A 20538-nucleotide genomic window follows, 5' to 3' on the forward strand; every position below is an offset into this window, starting at 1 on the left:
TATATATTATATTTTATATTTATATTATATATTTTTATATATTTTTTATATTTTTATATATTTTTTATATATTAGTATATTTTTAAAGATTTTATTTATTTGACAGGCAGAGATTACAAGTAGGCTGAGAGGCAGGCAGAGAGAGAGAAGGAGGAAGCAGGCTCCCTGCTGAGCAGAGAGCCCGATGCGGGGCTCGATCCCAGGACATTGGGATCATGACCTGAGCCAAAGGCAGAGGTTTTAATCCACTGAGCCACCCAGGCGCCCCGATAAATAATATTTGTTGTTTCAATGTCGACATATGAGAAAAACTTAGCAAACTAGGAAAAGAGGATAATTTTAATTTCTTTCATCATAAGTACAAGTACTTAACATTAGTCACAAGACAAAGATGCTCATCATTACTGCTCATATTCAACATTAGAGAGTTTAGGCAACATAAGAAAAAAAACAAGAAGTAGAAGGATTAAAAATGAAGAAAAAATAGTTGTTTCCGGTGTTTCTATACACAGGAAATAAAAGAAACTCTACAAATGCTGGAATTTATGAGAATACAGCATGGCTGCTGTATACATGGAACAGTGTAAATAAATCAGTATAATTCCCATATTCTAGCAACAGGCATAACTTCCATTTTTTAATTTTATTTATTTAATTTTTTTTTTGCATTTTCAGTGCCAGCAAGGCACTACTGTTACATTATTTAATCATAAAAAGAGCATGGTAGGTATATTTGTCATCATTTTAACAGATTTTGAACCTAGGACTTGGTGAATTAGGTAATTTGGCAAAGGTCCTACTGCTGTTAAGTGAGCCTGGGACTACAATCCAGGTCTATGTGACCCCAAAGCTTGTCATGCTTTTAGCCACTAGATTCTGTGATTTCCTCCCCAGTTATGTAAAGAATGTGGTGATATCCCCTTGCTCCTGACCTCAACTGTTTCTTTTTTTTTTTTTTTTAAAGATTTTTTATTTATTTATTTGACAGAGAGAGATGACAAGCAGGCAGAGAGGCAGGCAGAGAGAGAGGAGGAAGCAGGCTCCCCGCTGAGCAGAGAGCCCGATGCGGGGCTCGATCCCAGGACCCTGAGATCATGACCTGAGCCGAAGGCAGCGGCCCAACCCACTGAGCCACCCAGGCGCCCCCCTCAACTGTTTCTTTTTACTCGAATGTTTTAAGTGTTCTTTAACAGATGAATCATCATCATGCCCTCAAATTCTACAGACAGAAAGCATGGATAAATAAATGGTCGTAGGAGAGTTTCAAGATAATTCTGGAAAAAATCTAGATGGTGGCGGGTTCAAAAGGATGCTAGCTGAAGAGGCATCTGGGGAGGAAAGCGAGAGGCCATGAGATGCCCAGTAGGACTGGGGGCCCAGGGTTCTGTTGCGGGCGGCAGTACCCAATCCCTGCTCTGCTCACGCACTGCCTGCTGGGAGGCCCCCCACCCAGTCTAGGCACATCCAAGAGGACTGGCGAGCGTCAGTCAGGAGCTTCCCCTCTTCCTGTGTGCTCCGGACACGGGAGAGAGATGGAATTCTTTAACATAGAAAGACTGGAGTCAAAACAATACCATACATTCCAGTCTCCTTAGTATTACCCCTGAAAATGGATTTCATGTTACTCATAGCAACAGCTGCAGGAGCTGTGGCCACACTTGCTGCTGCTGCTGTTACCGCATTGATAGTAGTAAAAAGTCTAAGTTTTCTAAAGAAGAGAACAAGTAGAAATGATGAGAGTAGTAAAAAAACCAACGTCAAGACGGAAACAAATAGGAAACACGGAACACATAAAGAATTGGGTGAGAAGGAACAGGAAACACACGAAAAAGTGAACGAGGAGAAACAAGACAGCCAAACTTTGTAAGTGTAAACTATAATGTGATTAAATTTCGGCTAGATAATGATGCAGGTCAAATGAAGGCAGACAGCGGGACGACACTAGGCTCCTTTTCTACCGACCAAAAGGCGGAGTCCGGAGGCAATGCACTGTCTTGCCTGGTACCACAGTGTCTGACTTATTTTAAGGTCAGCTTTCTGTGAAACTGGTCTTCAGAGGTTAAGGGTTAGTGGAGACTGCGTCTTTATAATGGTTTAAAGGAAGTTACAGGAAGGTCGAATTGGTAGTGTGCTCTTGTTTCCTGGTAGAAGTGTGGTTTTTGCCATTTCAGGCCCTGATAAGGAAAAACACGCCCCTCAACTTTGTTCGGCTGGCTTTCACACAAGACACTGCGGGAAATGAAATGAAAAGGCCTCCTTTCCCCGCGAGCGGCGGCGCCCCTGCAGAAGAGGCGAGGCTGCCGCCATGCGGCACAATGGGCGCCACCTCACAGAGCTGGGCGCGGCGGGCGGGCGGCAGGACCGCGCGGCCAGACTGCGAGCGCTCCGGCTGCCAGCACATGGGCCCCTCGGGGCGGCGAGGCCGGCCGGTGGGTTCCCTGGCTGCGGGTGGCACTTCGTCGGGAAAGAGAGGCGGTGCAGGCCTACTGGCCTGCGCGTCCCACTTCGAGCACGCCTAGGCAGTACCCAGCTGCTGTAAAAGGCGTGCCTCTGGTTGCCACAAACAACCCAAAACACGCTGGCAACGCGCGGCTCGGCCGGCTGCCTCTCACCTAACCCAGTCGCAGCTCTCCCAGCTGCCGCGCGATGGCGAGCAAACTCCCTTTGCCTTCCGTCCTCTCCTCCCTGATCCTACCCGCTCCGCCTTCTCCCTCCCACCCTAGGCCGGCTCGGCCGCCTCCATTTTCCAGATCTTTCTCGAACCCTCGGCATCTCGGGCAGCCGTTGCCCGAGTACTGACGGAAGCGGCCGAAGTGGAGGCGAGGAGCAGCCTCGGGTGCAGAGCGGCCGCTCGCGCACCTCCCCGGCGGCCGAGCGCGCAGGCGCAGACCTCTGTAACTGCCGGTTGGAGGCGGTCGAACCGCAGTGGAGAGAGACCGAGGCGGCGGAGCCTGCGGCGCGGGAGGCCTCTATCTCCTCCTCTGGTCCCGGACGCGCTGCCCTAGATTTAATGCGTAGCGACTTGGGGTCATTTCTCCTCTGCTTCTCGTAGGAGTCCCAATTCTTGGAGCAACAGCTCAGAAAAGGACGCGGTTCCCACACGGAAGGCTTCAGCACCAGCTCCCCGACGATTCGGCGGCGGGATGTCTGTGGTTGGCATTGACCTCGGCTTTCTCAACTGCTACATCGCTGTAGCAAGGAGTGGCGGCATCGAGACCATCGCCAATGAGTACAGCGACAGGTGTACCCCGTAAGTGCCTTGGCTTGATCGTAACCCCGACCCTAACAAACGTTTCCTCCCGACCCTGCGTGGGTCCCGCCTGCTGGCTGCTGCTGCTGCGCGCCGAACCTTGTGATGACAGGTGCAGTCCATCAACTGCAGTCCCTGGAGACCGCTGGTTGGCGGGCCCAGGTGGGAGTCGGACTTCGTCGCCCTGCAAAGCTGCTTTTCCTTAAAGGACAAGGGACTTCGCTCTAATAGTTGGCGCATCTCCTTTCTGTACCCTCTCACGCCCACGTCCCCACCCTGCCTCTGTTCCCCAGCGGGCCTGCTTTAGTTTTCCGGGGCGGGGGGGGTGGGGTGGCGTGGTGCAGAACCTCCTCGATATCCTGAACAAATCTATGAAAAGATGTCTGGTTACCTCTAGCGGGGCTTGCTGGGGATTACCGGCCTCGGGCGCGGATCTCCCATTAGCTGAGCAAAGAATTCTTCATTCCGCCCTTCCTCCTTTCCCCATCTCTCTGCCTGACGGCTTTTCAGAAAAGTAAGAAAAGGAAAGCTTAGGCTGCACACATCAGAAGATGAGTTGCAGGTTCATCTGGCCCAGAAAGCCCCCCCCCCCTTTTTTTTTTGCTAAGTTGTTGAGGTGTTCGGGGTTTTACCCCGTGTCCTTGAAAATTCGTGGGAATTGGACTGGTTTCCAGTGGCGTATATTGATGATGCATTAATAGGGAATCGGGGATGGGAGTTGTTGGCCTCCTGAATTGTATTGGTAATGTATGTCCATGAATGAAAAGCGGTGCAGCCAGAACCTATCAAAAGCGAATTTCTACAGAGTGAATTATAGAAGAATCAGAGGCGGGTGTCCTGTATAAACAGGATCGTAGAGTGATTCGTTTATGAACACTTAATGAAAGACTTAGGAGTGGCGTTATGCCACGGAAACATGTTTCTACACGTTCCATTGTTTCTCTGGTTTATGAATGTTGTTGGCAAAGAATAATTAGAGTAATTAAGACAGGTCTATGAAAAATTAGCCTTTTATTGTCAGTTCCTGTTACTGGTAATTTTGTGAAGAAACCAACTGTTCATGTCTTTCTTTCTGTGGAAAAGTAACTAAACATCTTGATTTGATGCTTTAAGGTGACCCAAAATATATAAATATGAGACTAATTTTAAGATCCGTGTTAAGCTAAGCCTTTAAATGATAAAATTACTATGATTGTATGAATAATTTAAAAATATGTCAAGATGTTGAAGAGTAGCTGACTTGAAGCAGTCTGTGCCTTTGGTTTCTTTCAAAGAATATTCTGGAAGGTTTTATACCACTTTTTTCTAGATATATATGTTATATTCTGTTGAAATTTTACATGTTTAAATTCTCAGGTATGAGCATAGATCAGTCAATCCTCATACTACTGTTACAACTTTTGTTTCCTTTTATGTCTTTTTCCAGCCTTTATCCACAATGAGAGGCTCAAGCAGAAATTGTGAACTGTTTCATGACTTTTATGTCTGAAGATCTTGTTTTAAGCCACAACAGATAGAGGCTGCCAGAAAAGAAGCAGTAAATTCCATTGTCCTCTTTCAGCAGAGTAGAGGTTAATGGGGGCAGTCTCTGGCTTCAGGGACTTAAGACCATGGAGAAAAAGTGAGGGGTAGCATGGATATTCCTCTAATCGTTAAACTCTTATCCTAAAAGATCACAAACCAGAACTGTAAGATGCTGCATTTCCGGCTCAGAAGTCTTAGTAGCGAGTCCATTGACTTTTTAAAGAATCAGGCCAGACTTAATTCTTTAAAAATTAGGCTGCTCATTTTCATGTTTCTTAGACACATTGGCTAATTCTACACGGCTGAGATCTAATATATTTCTGATCTGTGTGTAAGAGCCACTAATACCTAGATTTAGTGAACCTAGTCCAAACTAGAAAATGACTAAGGCGGAAGTATTCTTAGCTGTGTTAGCAACTCTGCCCCTCTTTTCATGGCTGTGTACTATTACCTCGGGATCTTTTATTGTTACTAAACTAATACTTCACTGTAGTCTATTCTTACACTATATTTACTCTGTGGAACTTAAAATTATTGAGTGAAAAAATATCTTTTCCAGGTCCCTGGTCCTTTGTTTATTGAATATGTATCTTGCAAAAAGCATAACTATTAGAGAGCCTGTAAATTTTCTAATACATCACAGTATTTAATGATATAAACTAGGTTTCAAAAACTTTTTTCCCCTGTTCCACTCACTGACACCAAGGTAATAAGACATAGGTGTTTTCAAATACATTACAAAAGGACCTTGTGGAAAGAGGAAGGAAATGTTCCATTTAGTTCGTTTTGGCATTTATGCTTTTTAACATTTTTTTCATTCTTTAACATACTTGATTATACATGGGAATGTCTGGTGAATAAACCAAGGACAGTTTAATGGAAAAGATAATTCCTTAAGTTTTGGCCTTGTGTAAAGTTGGAGGGCCTGGACCAGCTGCTCTTCTCCCATGCTTAAATTGAAGAGGGGGAAGGAAATTAACATGCATAAGTTGAAGAGGAAAATTAATTTCAGAACATTTTCTTATTTAAAGCAATTGTTTCACAAATAGTACATGTTCATTGTAGAGAGGTAGACACATTAAAAGATTAAAGGAAAAATTTAATTCCTCCGCCCAGAAATAAAACTTCCAGGTGGTTTTCTCTGTGTTTCAAGGATGGATTATACTTTTTGCACTTATATCCTGTTTGGTAACTTTAATGTACCATTAGTTTCAGTGTTTTTGTATAATCCTTTCTTTAATTCCATCCCTTTTTGGATAGTGAAGTTGTTTATATTTTTTTATAAGCCATACTGCAATAACTATCTTTGTGACTGAATTTTTGACCCTTATAATTCTTCAAATTAATTCTTAGAAGTAGAATAGCTGAATATGCACATTTTGGGATGTTTGTATTGTTCAATTAAGCATAGATGTGGGGGATTGGAATTTCTATCCCAGACTTAATTATATCAAAGTGATTAGTTTCATGGGAAAAGAAAACTGTAGCCAAGAACCTTCATTCAATATTAGACTAAAGCATGTGATCAGCTAAAACAAAACTTTTGTTGATAATAGTGATGGGTATGTGACAAATGTTGTGCCTCTATTGTCGTATGTATTATATCAATTCTGTGAGTTTGGTAATACTAGCTTTTTTCATAAGCCTAAAGCAAACTTAACTGTTTTGGCCAAGAACTTGTAAGCAATGAAACTGATTCAGTTTCAGGCCTCTTTTACCCCCAGAACCCCAAAGTCCTTCCTTCCATTATCCATTGGTATAAGGATGGTATATCCATATTAGGTTAATGGGGACATAACAAAGGAACAAAGTATCTGGCTGAGAAGCATCTTTGCTCTAGTATCAATAAATTCACCTGTTTTTGAGTAGTTTCTAAGAACTGTTTTAAAATGCTTTTAAGTTATTTTAAGAACATGTAAAAAATCTTATTTTGTTTAACAAATTCATTAAAATGCATAGCAACACAAAATAGGTTATTATAAGTATATGGAGGAAAGCAGTGTGGAAGATTGTAAACTACAAACTGCATATTTCTTGTGGGTAGCATTAGGAGGACGTGCTTTCACCACATAATGTGTAAGGTTTTGAATTTTTATGAACATATTTTACAATAAGGAAAATAGAGTTTTTTAACATGAAAGTATTTCAAGACATTTTTGTTAGGTGTATTTTTCAAAATTCTGTATGATCAGACTGAATTTTCAGTTCTCTGGTTTTTTGTCTCATTTTTCCCTGTTTCTTTACCAGTATATGAATAATTTGGAAATATGGGAATATACTGTTTTTACCTTACTTTGAGCTGTCCTCTTCAGTGCATACAGGTAGAAATCACTTACTTTGGGTTATTAAAAATAAACATTTTTATACATAGGAAATGCCAAACTCCAGAAGTTAATAGTAGCTATATTTGGGTAGGAGGAGAACTTTTCTTGGTGATAGCAGTTGGGGAGGTTGAGGGGGAGGGGAGGCTTTAACGTTTTATTTAAATATTCTTTATATCATATGAATTGGCTTTGTATATCTTACTTTGAGCTTATGTTAACTTTGATTTAAAATATTTCAAATACATCTGAGAAAGTAAATCTCCAGCTCTTCCCAGCCACCTAATAAACTTAAGTATGTATGCTTTTGGTTTTATACAAGTGTATGTGTATATAACTGGTATGTTTTTCTATGTGTTTTTTAACGAAAGTAGAATTACATGGTATGTATTTTGCAACTTTTTCTCAAAATACATTTTGAACATCTCAAACTCGTGTGTATAGTTCTAATTTACTTCATTTAAAAATTTTTAAGTTTTAAAATTTCAGTTAACACAGTAATATTAATTTCAGGTGTACAATTTAGTGATTCAGCACTTTCATAAAGCACTCAGAGCTCATCCAAGTGCATTCCTTAATCCCCATCACCTGTTTCACCCATCCCCCCACCCACCTCACCTCTGGTAACCATCAGTTCTCTGTAATTCAGAATCTGTTTCTTGGTGTGCCTCTGTCTTTTTTAGCCTATGCTGGTTTGTTTTGTTTCTTAAATTACACATATGAGTGAAATCATACAGTATTTATTTTCCTCTAACTTACTTCACTTAGCATAATATTCTAGCTTCTTTGGGTAAATACCTGTAGTGCAATTGCTGGATCATAGGGTAGTTCTATTTTTAACTTTTAGCGGAACCTCTCTACTGTTTTCCACAATGGCTGCATCAGTTTGCATTCCTACCAGCAGTGCAGGAAGGTTCCCCCTTTCCACATCCTTGCCAGCACCTCTTGGTTGATTTGTTGATTTTAGCCATTCTGACCTAATTTACCTTGTTTATTTAAATGGCTGTACGGGGCGCCTGGGTGGCTCAGTGGGTTAAAGCCTCTGCCTTTGGCTCAGGTCATGATCCCAGGGTCCTGGGATGGAGCCCCGCATCGGGCTCTCTGCTCCTCGGGGAGCCTGCTTCCCTTCCTCTCTCTCTCTGCCTGCCTCTCTGCCTGCTTGTGATCTCTGTCAAATAAATAAAATCTTTTAAAATAAATAAATAAATGGCTGTACATCCATTGATAAGTGCACTATTAGTGAATGTTTCAAATTATTATTTTGCCATCGACAAAAACAAAAATTCAATGAGTATCTTTGGTTTTTTTGTTGTTTGTTTTTTTAATTGTGCTAAGTAGAATGGAAAGACAGATGGCTCACACATTAGGAAGGCCAAAACTAGGATTATAAAATCTTTTAGTGTGAATATTTTCTATGATGAAACAAAATCTTTATTTATTGCCTTGAATTTGTGGATGAGGAATTCTGAAAAGTTTCTAGAAGGCAAGGAACTGTAAGTACAAATTACATACTATTGTGAGTTTAAGGTATTTAGCATGCTATGGTAGTCTTTCGTATATAGTCACTACAATACAAATTAATCAGCATAGCTGTGTTCCAATAAAGCTTTATTTACAAAAATAGGTGGCAAATGGTAATTTGCAAACCCCTTGTCTAGTCAATCATAATCAAAGGAACTTTAAAATTATGGTGCATTGCTATTGGAATTTGACCTGTGGAATTTTAAGATAATCAGCTTTTAAAATAATGTATCTAATAGTTAAATACATCTAATTTAATGTAACTAATAAGCTTTTAAAATATGTCTATGTGATTATAGTTGACCCTTGAACAATATGGGTTTGAACTATGGAGGTCTGTTTATAGGTGGACTTTTTGTTTTGTTTTCATAAATATAGAACATTACTGTGAATATATTTTCTCTTATAATTTTCTTAATGTTTCTTTTTCTCTAGCTTAATATAAGAACACAGTGTATAATACAACACAAAACATGTGTTAACTGTTATCATTAAGGCTTCTGGTCAGCAGTAGACTATTAGTAGTTGTGTGTGGGTTAAAGATTATACATGGATTTTCTTCTGTGTAGGGATTCAACACCCCTAACTCCCTCATTGTTCAGAGTTCAGCTGTGTGTGATTTCTGTTAATAGCTTCAAGTTATGAACCAGTTTGTTTATGAATTAGGCACATTTATTAAAAGCATTTAGAAACTCATAAAAGAAATTTTTATTTTTTATATGTTAAAAAGTTTTATCCATTGTCCATACTGAAATACCGGAAAGTTTTTGTTATTACTAAATCATGTATGCCTAAAAGAAGTCTTACTTTTGGGGACACCTGGGTGGCTCAGTAGGTTAAGTGGCCAACTCCTGATTTTGGCTGAGGTCATGACCTCAGGGTCCTGGGATAGAACACCCCTGCCCCAGTCAACTCCACTCTCAGCTGGGAGTCTGTTTGAGGATTCCCTCTCTGCCCCACCCCTCCGTGCGTGCATCCATGCTTGCACACACTCTCCCTCTCTCAGATCTCTAAAAAAAATAAAAATTGTCGGGGCACCTGGGTGGCTCAGTGGGTTAAGCCTCTGCCTTTGGCTTGGGTCGTGATCCCAGGGTCCTGGGATCGAGCCCCACATCGGGCTCTCTGCTCAGCGGGGAGTCTGCTTCCTCCTCTCTCTCTGCCTGCCTCTCTGCCTACTTGTGATCTCTGTCAGATAAATAAAGAAAAAATCTTTTAAAAAAAAAATTGTCTTATTTTTCTAAGTGGCAAGCTCGAAAGCAAATGGCAATCAGAAGTCTTTTGGAGAACATTCCTCCCCCACTTCTTCTGGGGCAATTTTTTTTCTAGATAGTTAACCTTGAAAAATAACCATATGTTTTCTTTACTGCAGAGCTTCTCAGATCCACTTATTTGTTTATAGACATTGAAACGCTCCCAGGAAAGAATGTTTTTCCCAACTTACTTGAATCTCCAAGGAATTATATTCCATAGAACAGTATTTGGAAAATGATGCTATAAGGCAGTGGTCTCAGGTGGAAATTTTGCGCCTTAGGGCGCATTTGACAATATCTGAAGGTACATTTTTGGTTGACACTCTGGGGGTGAGGAATGGGGGGAGTGCTTCTGGAATCTCAGGAGATGACCGCCTGACTTAAATCAATTGATTGCCCTTTCATATCATTATTCATCCTGCTATTGTTTTCTTAATATGTACTTGATAACATAAGACTATAAATAGTAATTTTGATTTTATGGAAACTGGCAAGGGAAAGCTGACAATTTTTAAAATAGGGTTATTTTTAAAATGAAAGTGGTACAGTCAAGAGACTTTGAATCCTTCGTGGAGACTGACAAAGTGAACAAATTTAAAGAGTACTGACCTCTTAGGTGAGAAATCTATAGTCTTCTGGCAGTATGTGTTTTCTCCAGCCTGATCATGCTTGGCTTTATAAAAATAGGCTCTATAAGAGAGAAAGAAAATTAATCTTAAGTTTTAAGGGAAAATACAAATACAGTTTTGTTTTGTTTTGTTTTTTAAAGATTTATTTGAGATAGCATGCTTGTGGGGGTGGTCAGAGGTAGAGGGGGAGAATCTGCTTGAGATTCTCCACTGAGGGTGGAGCCCAAGTGGTGCTTGATCTCACAACCCTGAGATTATGACCTGAGCCAGAATCAAGAGTTGGATGCTTCACTGAGCCACCCAGATGCCGCAAAATACAACTTTCTTAAATTAACACTTGCCATTTGATTTTTATGCCCCTCGTCTACCAAAAGTGACATAGGACATTTAGAAATTTTGTTTGTTTAGAAGTTTGTGGCATTTTCTGAGAATCTGGGATTACCACTGTGGTGGCAATATCAGATTGGAAATTAGAGATTTAAACTGCATTGTAAAGTTTGTTTTTAGATATAAGATGGAATTTCTAAATAACAGTTGAAATAAAGTATAGAAAGTATGATATAAATGGATTATACAATATATATTTGGGTAAAGTATTGAATATCCTTTCTATTAAAATTTTTATGTCAGCCTCTGAGGTATGGTATAATGTGTTTATTTTCCTTGTGTTCGTAAAGTCAGGTAAAAGTTTTGAGAGATGGTAGGTATTTTGATTCCAGAATCTTTTTGAAAGAAAATCAAGGAAGGAGTGTTAAGCCCTTTTTTAGTTATGTAAGGAAGGTTTTCTGTGTATTGAAACTAGGTATTTCCAAGCTGTAACACTAAATTGTTTAAACTTTTAAAGTTGTCTACTTTTAACTTCAGAGAATAATAATGGTAACTATTTAGCTTTCTCTGTGAAGTGATATGTGTGCAGCATGTTTCAAAGAATTTAGCGCTTAATAATTGTTGAAACTTTTATTTGGCTTCAGTGTTCTAAGAAAAGTTAACTTCTTGAGAATCAATCTTAAGAATAAGATTTTCTATATACTCAAGTGATGGTCGCCTAGTATTAAAAAACTAAAAATATTCTTAAGTGTGTCCAAATAATGGACTAGAGAGGACAGATTATAATAAAGTAAGCTAAAAGAAGGCAAATCCATATTTTCTCTGATGAACTTTAGGACAGAATGCCAGCCATCCACATAAATAATCATATTAGGTATGCAAATGCCTACTCTAGCAGGGACTATGTTGATCAAGGAGTTATTTGGAAGAGATAATCTACTTGGGTGTCTCAAACGTATCTCAATCTCAGCATGTCCAGTGAGCACTGCGATGGTCCATCTCAAACCCATCCATTTTACAGTGTTTTCTGTCTCATTAAATGACACCACTCTACCCTCTTCTGCAAATGGGAAACCTAGATTAGTCACGATACTTGCCTCTTCCCCTTATATATTCCAGCTCTGTTCAGTAAAAATGTTAGCAATATCCATAAATGTTTTAATAATTACACCAAAAAGCTAAGAAACAGGTGAAATTAATTTTGATATTTTTGATTTATCTCAATATGTCCAAAATTTTATTTCCGTATTTTAAAATCAGATATTTTATATTTCTTTTTAAATACTAAATTTTCAAAGTCCAGATAATGTTTCACACTTAAAATGAATACATCTCAATTCCTACTTCCACATTTCATGTGCTTAATCATCACATACGGCTGGTGGCTACCATATTGGACAGTGAAGATCTAGTCTGTCACTAAGTCCTTTGAGTTGTACCTCCTAAATAACTCTTAATTCCTTCTCTCTCTCTCTCTCAGCTGGCATCATCCTGATACAGATTACTGATAACTTCTAGCCTTCCTCCCATCAGTACACAGTGGTCAAAATGATCTCTCCCAAATCTTTTAATTCCACCCCCATCATCATTTACTCTTTAAAATCTCATCGCTTCCTTGGGGTTAGCCTTTCCTGATACTCCTCCTCTAGATCAATTCTATTATCTACTCATCGAGCATCATGTACACCCTCTCTTGTAGCATCTTGTTTACTTTCATTTGTGTGAGCACTGTAAGTTCCAAAAGAGCCAAAACCATGTATTTTTCCCCTTGCTAGATCTTTAGTAACTGAGTGCCAGATGTAAAGTAATTATTCAACCAAACTCTGTTAACTGATGAATTTAACTGCTTGCCCTCCTTGAAAATGTTGTGACCCCAGTGTAGCAGTATCCGGTTCAACCCTTAAAAAGCATTGTTTTGGGGGCACCTGGGTGCCTCAGTGGATTAAAGCTTCTGCCTTCAACTCAAGTCATGATCTCAGGGTCCTGGGATCGAGGCCCACATCAGGCTCAGCAGGGAGCCTGCTTTCTCCCCTCTCTCTCTCTCTCTCTGCCTGCCTCTCTGCCTACTTGTGATCTGTCAAATAAATAAAAATCTTAAAAAAAAAAAAAGGCACTGTTCTTAATACTCTTGATCTCAGCTCAGGTCTTGATCTCTAGTTTTTGAGTTCAGGCCCCATGTTAGGCTCCACACTGGGTATGGAACCTACTAAAAGAAAAGCATTGTTCTTGGATCTTTCCTCTTTATTTCATCTTCTGTATAAGCAGGGATTGTTCTTTTCTTTGTTCAGAAGCCTTTAATTCACTTTACCTACTGAGATAAATTTCAAATTTTTAACTTGCCATTTGAGGCTCTGTGTAATCTGACCCCAATATTATTAAAATGAAACTAGCCAAGTTGTATTCTTCCTACTCTCCAAATTAACATTACCCTTAGGAGCCATCTTTCTATTCATTCAGTAAGTACTTTTACTATGTTACCAGGTAATGATCAAGGTCAGTACTATCAAGGAAAACTTTCTATTCGACTGTATATCTCTTCTGTTGTAGGTATAATCTGTTCTCTCTATACTCACTGGTTGCATATGACTGTTAAGCCCTTGAAAGTTGACTGTTGAGCACTTGAAATGTGAATAATGCTGAGGAACTAAGTTTTTTTATTTTGGTTAAATCTTACTAGCCATGTCTGGTTAGTGGCTCCAGTATTGGATAGTGCAGATCAAAGGAATGGAGCACATGTTATCTGCCCTCATGGAGTTCATGCCCTGGTATGGAGATGGTCAGTAAATAAACTGTATCAGATGGTGATACATTATGCAGGAAAATAAAATTAGGTAAACAGTAGGAGATGTATATGTTGGGAAGGAGCAGAAAATGTTTATGTAAGATAGAAAAGGTACTGGCAAACTGACATTTGAGCAGAGATATGAAAAAAGTGAGTGTAAGCCATGTGGATGGGTATATTTAGAAGTGTTCCAGAGATAGAGAATAGCACGGACAAAGGACCTGAGGAAGGAGTGTGCTTACCTTATTCTAGAAATAGCAGAGACTGGTGTGTCTAGATTGAAGTTACAGGGTAGAGCAGCCAAGGACCAGAACAGGAAGGGTTTTATTGGCTGTTAGGGAGATTTAAGCTTTTGCTTTGTGAAACAATATGCCATTGGAGGGTTTCAGCAGCTGAAATTCATGACCCTGGTCTTGAAGAGAATTACTCTGATTATTGTATTGAGAATAGGTATATACCTACATACTTGGAATGTCCCTTTGGACAAAGGACATTCTACATATTAAAATTTTTTCTCTTCTTTCAGATCTTAATTCAGAAATTACTTCTTCTGCTTGCTTTTCCTAAGCCTTATCATATAGAAGTGATTTTTCTTTTTCACTAGTATTCATGTCCGTATGTTCATAGTCCTATATATGTTCATTTTTTTCTGTAGACTATAAATTCAACAACAGTGATTGTAGCTAGTATACACACAGTGCTCCTAGTTATTGGTTGAATGAATGGTACCTCTAGTTACAACTAAAATCATGGGAACAGTTTTTTTTTCTTTTTTTAAGATTTTATTTATTTATTTGACAGACAGAGATCACAAGTAGGCAGGGAGGCAGGCAGAGGAAGAGAGAGAGGGATGCAGGCTGAGACCCTGGACCCTGAGATCATGACCTGAGCCGAAGGCAGAGGCTTTAACCCACTGAGCCACCCAGGCGCCCCATGGAAACAGTTTCTTAAATTATAACACGAAATGATACTTTGATGAAAATGTTGCTCTATAATTGCTTTTATAAGCAGAATTACATCTAAATGCAGTAATAAAAAAAAAATAGCATGGTGTCCAAACCATTTACCCATATTCACTCATTTAATCCTTTTACAAACCTGTGAGTTGGTATTATCAGCACTATCTTCTGGATGGGAAACGGAGACAAATAGTGGTTAAGTAATTTCTACAAGATTACAGAGCTTGGATTTAGATCCATGCAACCTGGCCTTACTAAACACAGTTAATTTTTTTAGTAGATCATAGACCTACTAAACAATTTTGGGAGCCAACAGAACATTGCCGGCTATTAGCAACATTTATTCTAAAAATTCTAACATTCTAACTTAACTACTGTTCTATTACTTGTGAAACAAAACTATGCAAAATTCTGATGTTCATTAACCTATTTTTAGAATATACATCATTATGTTAATCCATTTAATTCATTTTTTTTCATAACAAGAGATAGAGTAATGGCATATCAATATAAACATACCATGGGAACAAACTTTGTGTTTTTCCCTTGTTTAGGGCCTGTATATCTTTGGGATCAAGAACTCGAGCCATTGGAAATGCAGCTAAGAGCCAGGTAAATTGTTAATGTAGATGTTTTGACTTAAAGGAAGAATTTAATGGAATCTTGGTAACCAAGCTCCCACTTTACTAGCTAGTGAGAAAAGAGAAGGAGAGAAATTTGACAGACTTGAATAACTTTGTATTTTAATAGGTATATTTTGCTTTGGGGTTGTAAAATATTTCTTATATTTTATTTTTTAAAAAGTCTTATTTAGTTGTGAAGTTAGGGTGTATGACATCACTTTTTCCCCTGTATGGTCACTTTTCTATGAGGTATCCTATCTAGAATGTACACTTCCAACAAGTAAGCAATGTCTTTGTAAAAGAAGGTGGGAAAGATGGAAGAACTAATTTCCAGAGTAACCCAGTGTGGCTACTTTTGCATGGAATCTGCTTAAGTGTTCGTATTTCTAAGCTTCCAAAGTGCTTTTAAGTAGAACATTTACTTTTAACGTTTTTTATTAGAGGTTCATTTTCCTCAGACTTTATTTCCCTGATCCAAAAGCCCTTAACAATTACTTCTTATATTTTAACGTGTAGCTGGGTCTTCTTTTTGTCATAAAATAACTTTAATAGGTCTTTTTTCCCTCCTGACTTTATGGGAATAATTGACTCATTTATCGAGGAATTTTTGCTTAAGACTTTCCTCAAGGTTGTCTTCCAATTGGCCTTTATGAAAATGTTATCTTTTACACTTTCATATTGTACATTAACACATGTTGAGTTTGTGCCAAAATGACTTCTTCACTAAAGTTTACATCTTATATTCTGTGTGATCTTCTAAGCGTATCACAGATAAGAGTCTCTATAAAGAATGCAAACTAAAGTTATTCCTCCTAAAGAGACCAGCATCCCTGTAGCTTTCATCTTGTAACTTGTAACTGAAGAGCAAGATCTGTTTGACTTTAACTAAGAGGGCAGCAACTAGATCTCAATATTAGTGTATAGTTTGAGCTAGATGTTCTAGTTAAAAAATTACTTTGGTAAAATACAAGCCATTTGCAAATTCAGACACTTTAACTTTGTGTCATGCTACACAGAAGGAATTTAAATTTACCAGCCTAGAAGCACTTCTCAACAGTAAGAAATTTCATTCTCACTACATGGGAAGTTTCACAAAGAACTAGATATTAAGAGGAAAAGAAAAAGGGGGCAATGTGGAAGAGTGTTTCAATAAAAACATAGGAATGAAAGTGGAAGAAAGAGAAGGCAAACGTACTAATTCACTAAAGCAAAAGGTGAGGAAAACCAAACAGATGAACTGTAGATAGATTTTCACTGTATTACTTGAAAAGTTTTACATTTTTGTTCTTTCTTTTTTGAAGACATTAATTTTGAGTCTACATTCCTAGGATAGGAAGAGAATTTGTGGAGCAATATATAAGATGCATACATTCTTATTGTATAATTTTACAGTCAGCTGGAAGCCAGACAAATGATTGTGTATAATTCTAAACTTAAATGTGTAGGATAAAGAGACTCGGTGGTCTTAAATATTAGCATAATGTTGATTTTGCATTCATTAAATATCAATAAATAAAAGTGTTTGCTGCCAACAGATAGTCACAAATGTAAGAAATACAATTCATGGCTTCAAAAAGCTTCACGGGCGATCATTTGATGATCCCATTGTGCAAACGGAAAGGATCAGGCTTCCTTATGAACTGCAGAAGATGCCTAATGGAAGTGCAGGAGTTAAGGTAAGCTTCTCAGAGTACAAATATATTTAAATTCAAGAAACCAAATATAATATTACCTGTTTATAATTTTTTTCCACTAAACCTAGTACATATGTACCAAGATTCAGTTTTTGTAGGAAGCTTTAGTGAGTGCCCCTAGATAATTTTTAAAATCCAGACAATACTTTGATTGTCAAGAAAAAATTATTTGAAGAACTTTTAGAAGTGAACAGTAGTTAAGCAATAAAGGCAGAGGCATAAGTGATTTGGAAAAATAGACTGCTTAAGTATATTAATTGTTATATTAAAGCAAACTCTACTTCCAAATAAGAGATGGATTCTTGATTTTTAATTCTACATCCTGAGATGGTAAGTTATAGATTGGTTAACAAAAACATGGTAGCCTTTCTGTTTTTTTACCTCAAAACAAAGTTACCATATGACCCAGCAGATTCCCTCTTCATTATATAGACCAGAGAATTGAATAATGTGTGCACACAAAAACTTGTACCTGATTTTCACGATAGCATTGTTCATAATAGTCAAAAAGTAGGAACAGTCCAAGTATTCATCATCTGATGAGTGGTTAAATGAATTGTGGTACCTGTACAATGGAATGTTTAGCCATAAACTGGAGTGACTTCATAGAGATGAATATGGCCACATAAATATACATATATACACTTAAACACACATATGTTGTGCTGCTTGAGAAAAGCTCTTCCAGAGTTTAGTGTTACAGAATAAAATTTGGTTCACTAAGGACACAGAAGTAAGACATAACTTTTTCTTCAGTAAACTAAATGTAGTTATTATATGGGTTCCATGGTAACTTTATATTGCTCATAAATTTATTGGTTATTATAAAAGGGCTTAATTATCTAAAGCACACATCTTCCAGTATTTCTTCATCAAGAAGAATTGTAAAGTTCCCTTTTGTGTGCTTAAACCTGTGTATAAGACGAAGTGGTTATTTGGTCTAAAAAACATAATTTTGAAATTTCATGTATACATCTCTAATATTTAACTTAATGATTATTCCTAGAAACCTTGGAATAATCGATAAAATACCTCTTTTTCTAATAAGAAATTTTCTTTCCTGATACTCTAATTTCCTCTTCCTAAAACTGTATGACTAAATCTTACATTTTAAGGTCATAAGAGTTCTAACTTTGAAAAGAAGGATTATTTGATCTTTTTCTCTCTCAATATATGCCTGGAAAGTGAATGTTAAAAATTGCTTTTGTGAGAGGCATGTGGGTGTCTCAGTTCGTTAAGCATCTGCCTTCAACTCAGGTCATGATCTCAGTCCTGGGATTGAGCCCTTCATCAAGCTTCCTGCTCAGTGGGGAGCCTCCTTCTGCCCCTTTCCCCCTGCTTATGTGTACACTAGCACACTCTCTCTTTTACAAATTTTTTTCTTTTTTAACTTTTTTCTTTTTGAAAAATTGCTTTTGTGAAAAGGAGAGATTTAAGGCAGGAAGACATTTTTTAGAACAATTTGGTTATATTACTACGTGTAAGTCACTTGAATTTTATAAATGAGAGGTGGTAATACTAGTATAATCTTTTTCAGAATATAACTTCCTTGAGCAAAGATGGTCTTTTTCGCTGTTGTTGGTCTATCATGTATGGAGTAGATCCTCACAGAATCATATTGGATGAATAAAAGACTCAATAAATATCTCAACTTCTGGTTTTAGGTGCGGTACCTAGAAGAAGAGAGACCTTTTGCAATTGAGCAAGTTACTGGAATGCTGCTGGCTAAACTTAAAGAGACTTCAGAAAATGCTTTGAAGAAACCAGTAGCAGACTGTGTGATTTCAGTAAGTTTACTTAACTACTTTCAAATTGCACCTTCCAGTATATTAACATTCTATTGAAATATTTTTCTTCCCTTTTCTTTACTCTTTCTGATCTTAATTAGTTAAAAAAAAAATTTATGTTAAAAAAAAAAAAAAAACACCTTATTTGGTAAAGTTTAGGATTGAGTTAGTTTCCTAAAAAGTCAGTTATGATAATCTGTGAATCTTAAAAAAAGACAAACAAACAGTGTCTATGATTAGTGACTGCCGTACCTGCCAGTAATTCCTAAGAATCTTTCCTGGTCACTCTTAACTTCCCACCTGTAGGGACCTTAACATTCCATGGCAAAGTTGAAAATTCCCATTTGGGAATTTGAGATTATATATATTTGTATATTTTGTATCAGAAAGAAAGAATATTTTTTAAATGAAAAATTGGATATATTTAACATGCTATAGTTTCAGAAATTTTGACATATGCTTACACAAAACCATCATCAATAATTATCAGTATTATAAACATATTTATCACCCCCCCCAGAATCCCATTGTATCTCCTTTAAAGTAAAAGTTGTTTAGGTATAAGGTGTGTAGCATGATCCTTTGACATACATATACATAGTGAAATGATAATGATTACTGCAATTGAGCAGTAATCATTAATTAATCATTAATTAATTAATATACCCATCTCAAGTACTATATTTGTGTGTGGGGCAAGAACACTTAAGATCTACTTTCTTAGCAGATTTCCAGTATATAATACACTATAACTAACTCTAGACACCATATGCTATACATTAGATTTTTAGAATTTATTCATCCTACATAACTGAAACTTTATAATCTTTGGCCAGTATCTCCCCATTTCCCCCACCTCCTTGCTCCTGGTAACCACCACTTTACTCTCTTGCTTCTATGAATTTAACTTTTGTAGATTCCACATATAAGAGAGCATGCAACATTTTTCAAAAAGAAAAGGTCTTTCTTTAAGGATTCATAGAACATTTCATCATTTATCTTTTGAGATCCCATTATATACTGATAATTTTTTAAAGTTACATATTGTCACTTAAATGTATGTTTCTAATATTATTAAACTTCTCTACCTAATTTCAACAGTCTCCTGTCCTCAGAAAAATAGAATTAGATTCTAAACTCCACTGGAATTTAGTAATTAGATTATTATAGGTATTTAGAATTTTTTGAATGAGAGAAAAATAATAGAGCTTTAATATTTTCTATTCTCACCATTTAATAATAGCAAATACTAGAGTGTACCTTTGGCCAGGCAATGTTGCAGGCATTTCATAAGTACTAACTCATTTAATCCTCAGAACCGCCCTATGAAGGTAGGATATTTTTAACTCCAGTTTTATAGATTAAAAAGCGGACACACAGAAGTTAAATAACTTGCCCCAAATCAACAGAGCTAATGAGTTGTAAGCCAGAATTCACACCCCTGTATTTCATTCCCAAGCCTCTGCCTATAACTCTTCCCTTGTACTACCAGTTGAAAGTATACATCATAGTGAGTTTGGTTTTAAAATCCATCTTAAATTCAAGTTCATTGACTATACTTGATAATACTTTCACATCAGTAGTTAATATTAGGAATGGATAAGGAAGATGTGGTCCGTATACACTATGGAGTATTATGCCTCCATCAGAAAGGATGAATACCCAACTTTTGTAGCAACATGGACGGGACTGGAAGAGATTATGCTGAATGAAATCAGTCAAGCAGAGAGAGTCCATTATCGTATGGTTTCACTTATTTGTGGAGCATAACAAATAGCATGGAGGACATGGGGAGTTAGGAGAAGGGAGTTGAGGGAAATTGGAAGGGGAGGTGAACCATGAGAGACTATGGACTCTGAAAAACAACCTTC

At 37.7% G+C, this 20538-nt stretch overlaps 1 protein-coding gene across 1 annotated transcript in view; it reads left to right on the forward strand.

Moving 5' to 3' along the window:
* Positions 1-2893: 2893 nt before the first annotated feature.
* HSPA4L (heat shock protein family A (Hsp70) member 4 like) overlaps positions 2894-20538 on the forward strand; it is a 50637-nt gene continuing 32992 nt past the window's right edge. Inside the window, exons 1-4 of the mRNA XM_059378215.1 lie at positions 2894-3250; positions 15118-15175; positions 16722-16862; positions 18545-18667. Of these exons, the coding sequence (XP_059234198.1) occupies positions 3144-3250; positions 15118-15175; positions 16722-16862; positions 18545-18667 (429 nt within the window). The 5' untranslated portion in view covers positions 2894-3143. The remainder of the gene's footprint in view (positions 3251-15117; positions 15176-16721; positions 16863-18544; positions 18668-20538) is intronic.

The sequence above is a fragment of the Mustela nigripes genome, chromosome 1 (assembly GCF_022355385.1).
Source record: "Mustela nigripes isolate SB6536 chromosome 1, MUSNIG.SB6536, whole genome shotgun sequence".
NCBI lineage: Eukaryota > Metazoa > Chordata > Mammalia > Carnivora > Mustelidae > Mustela > Mustela nigripes.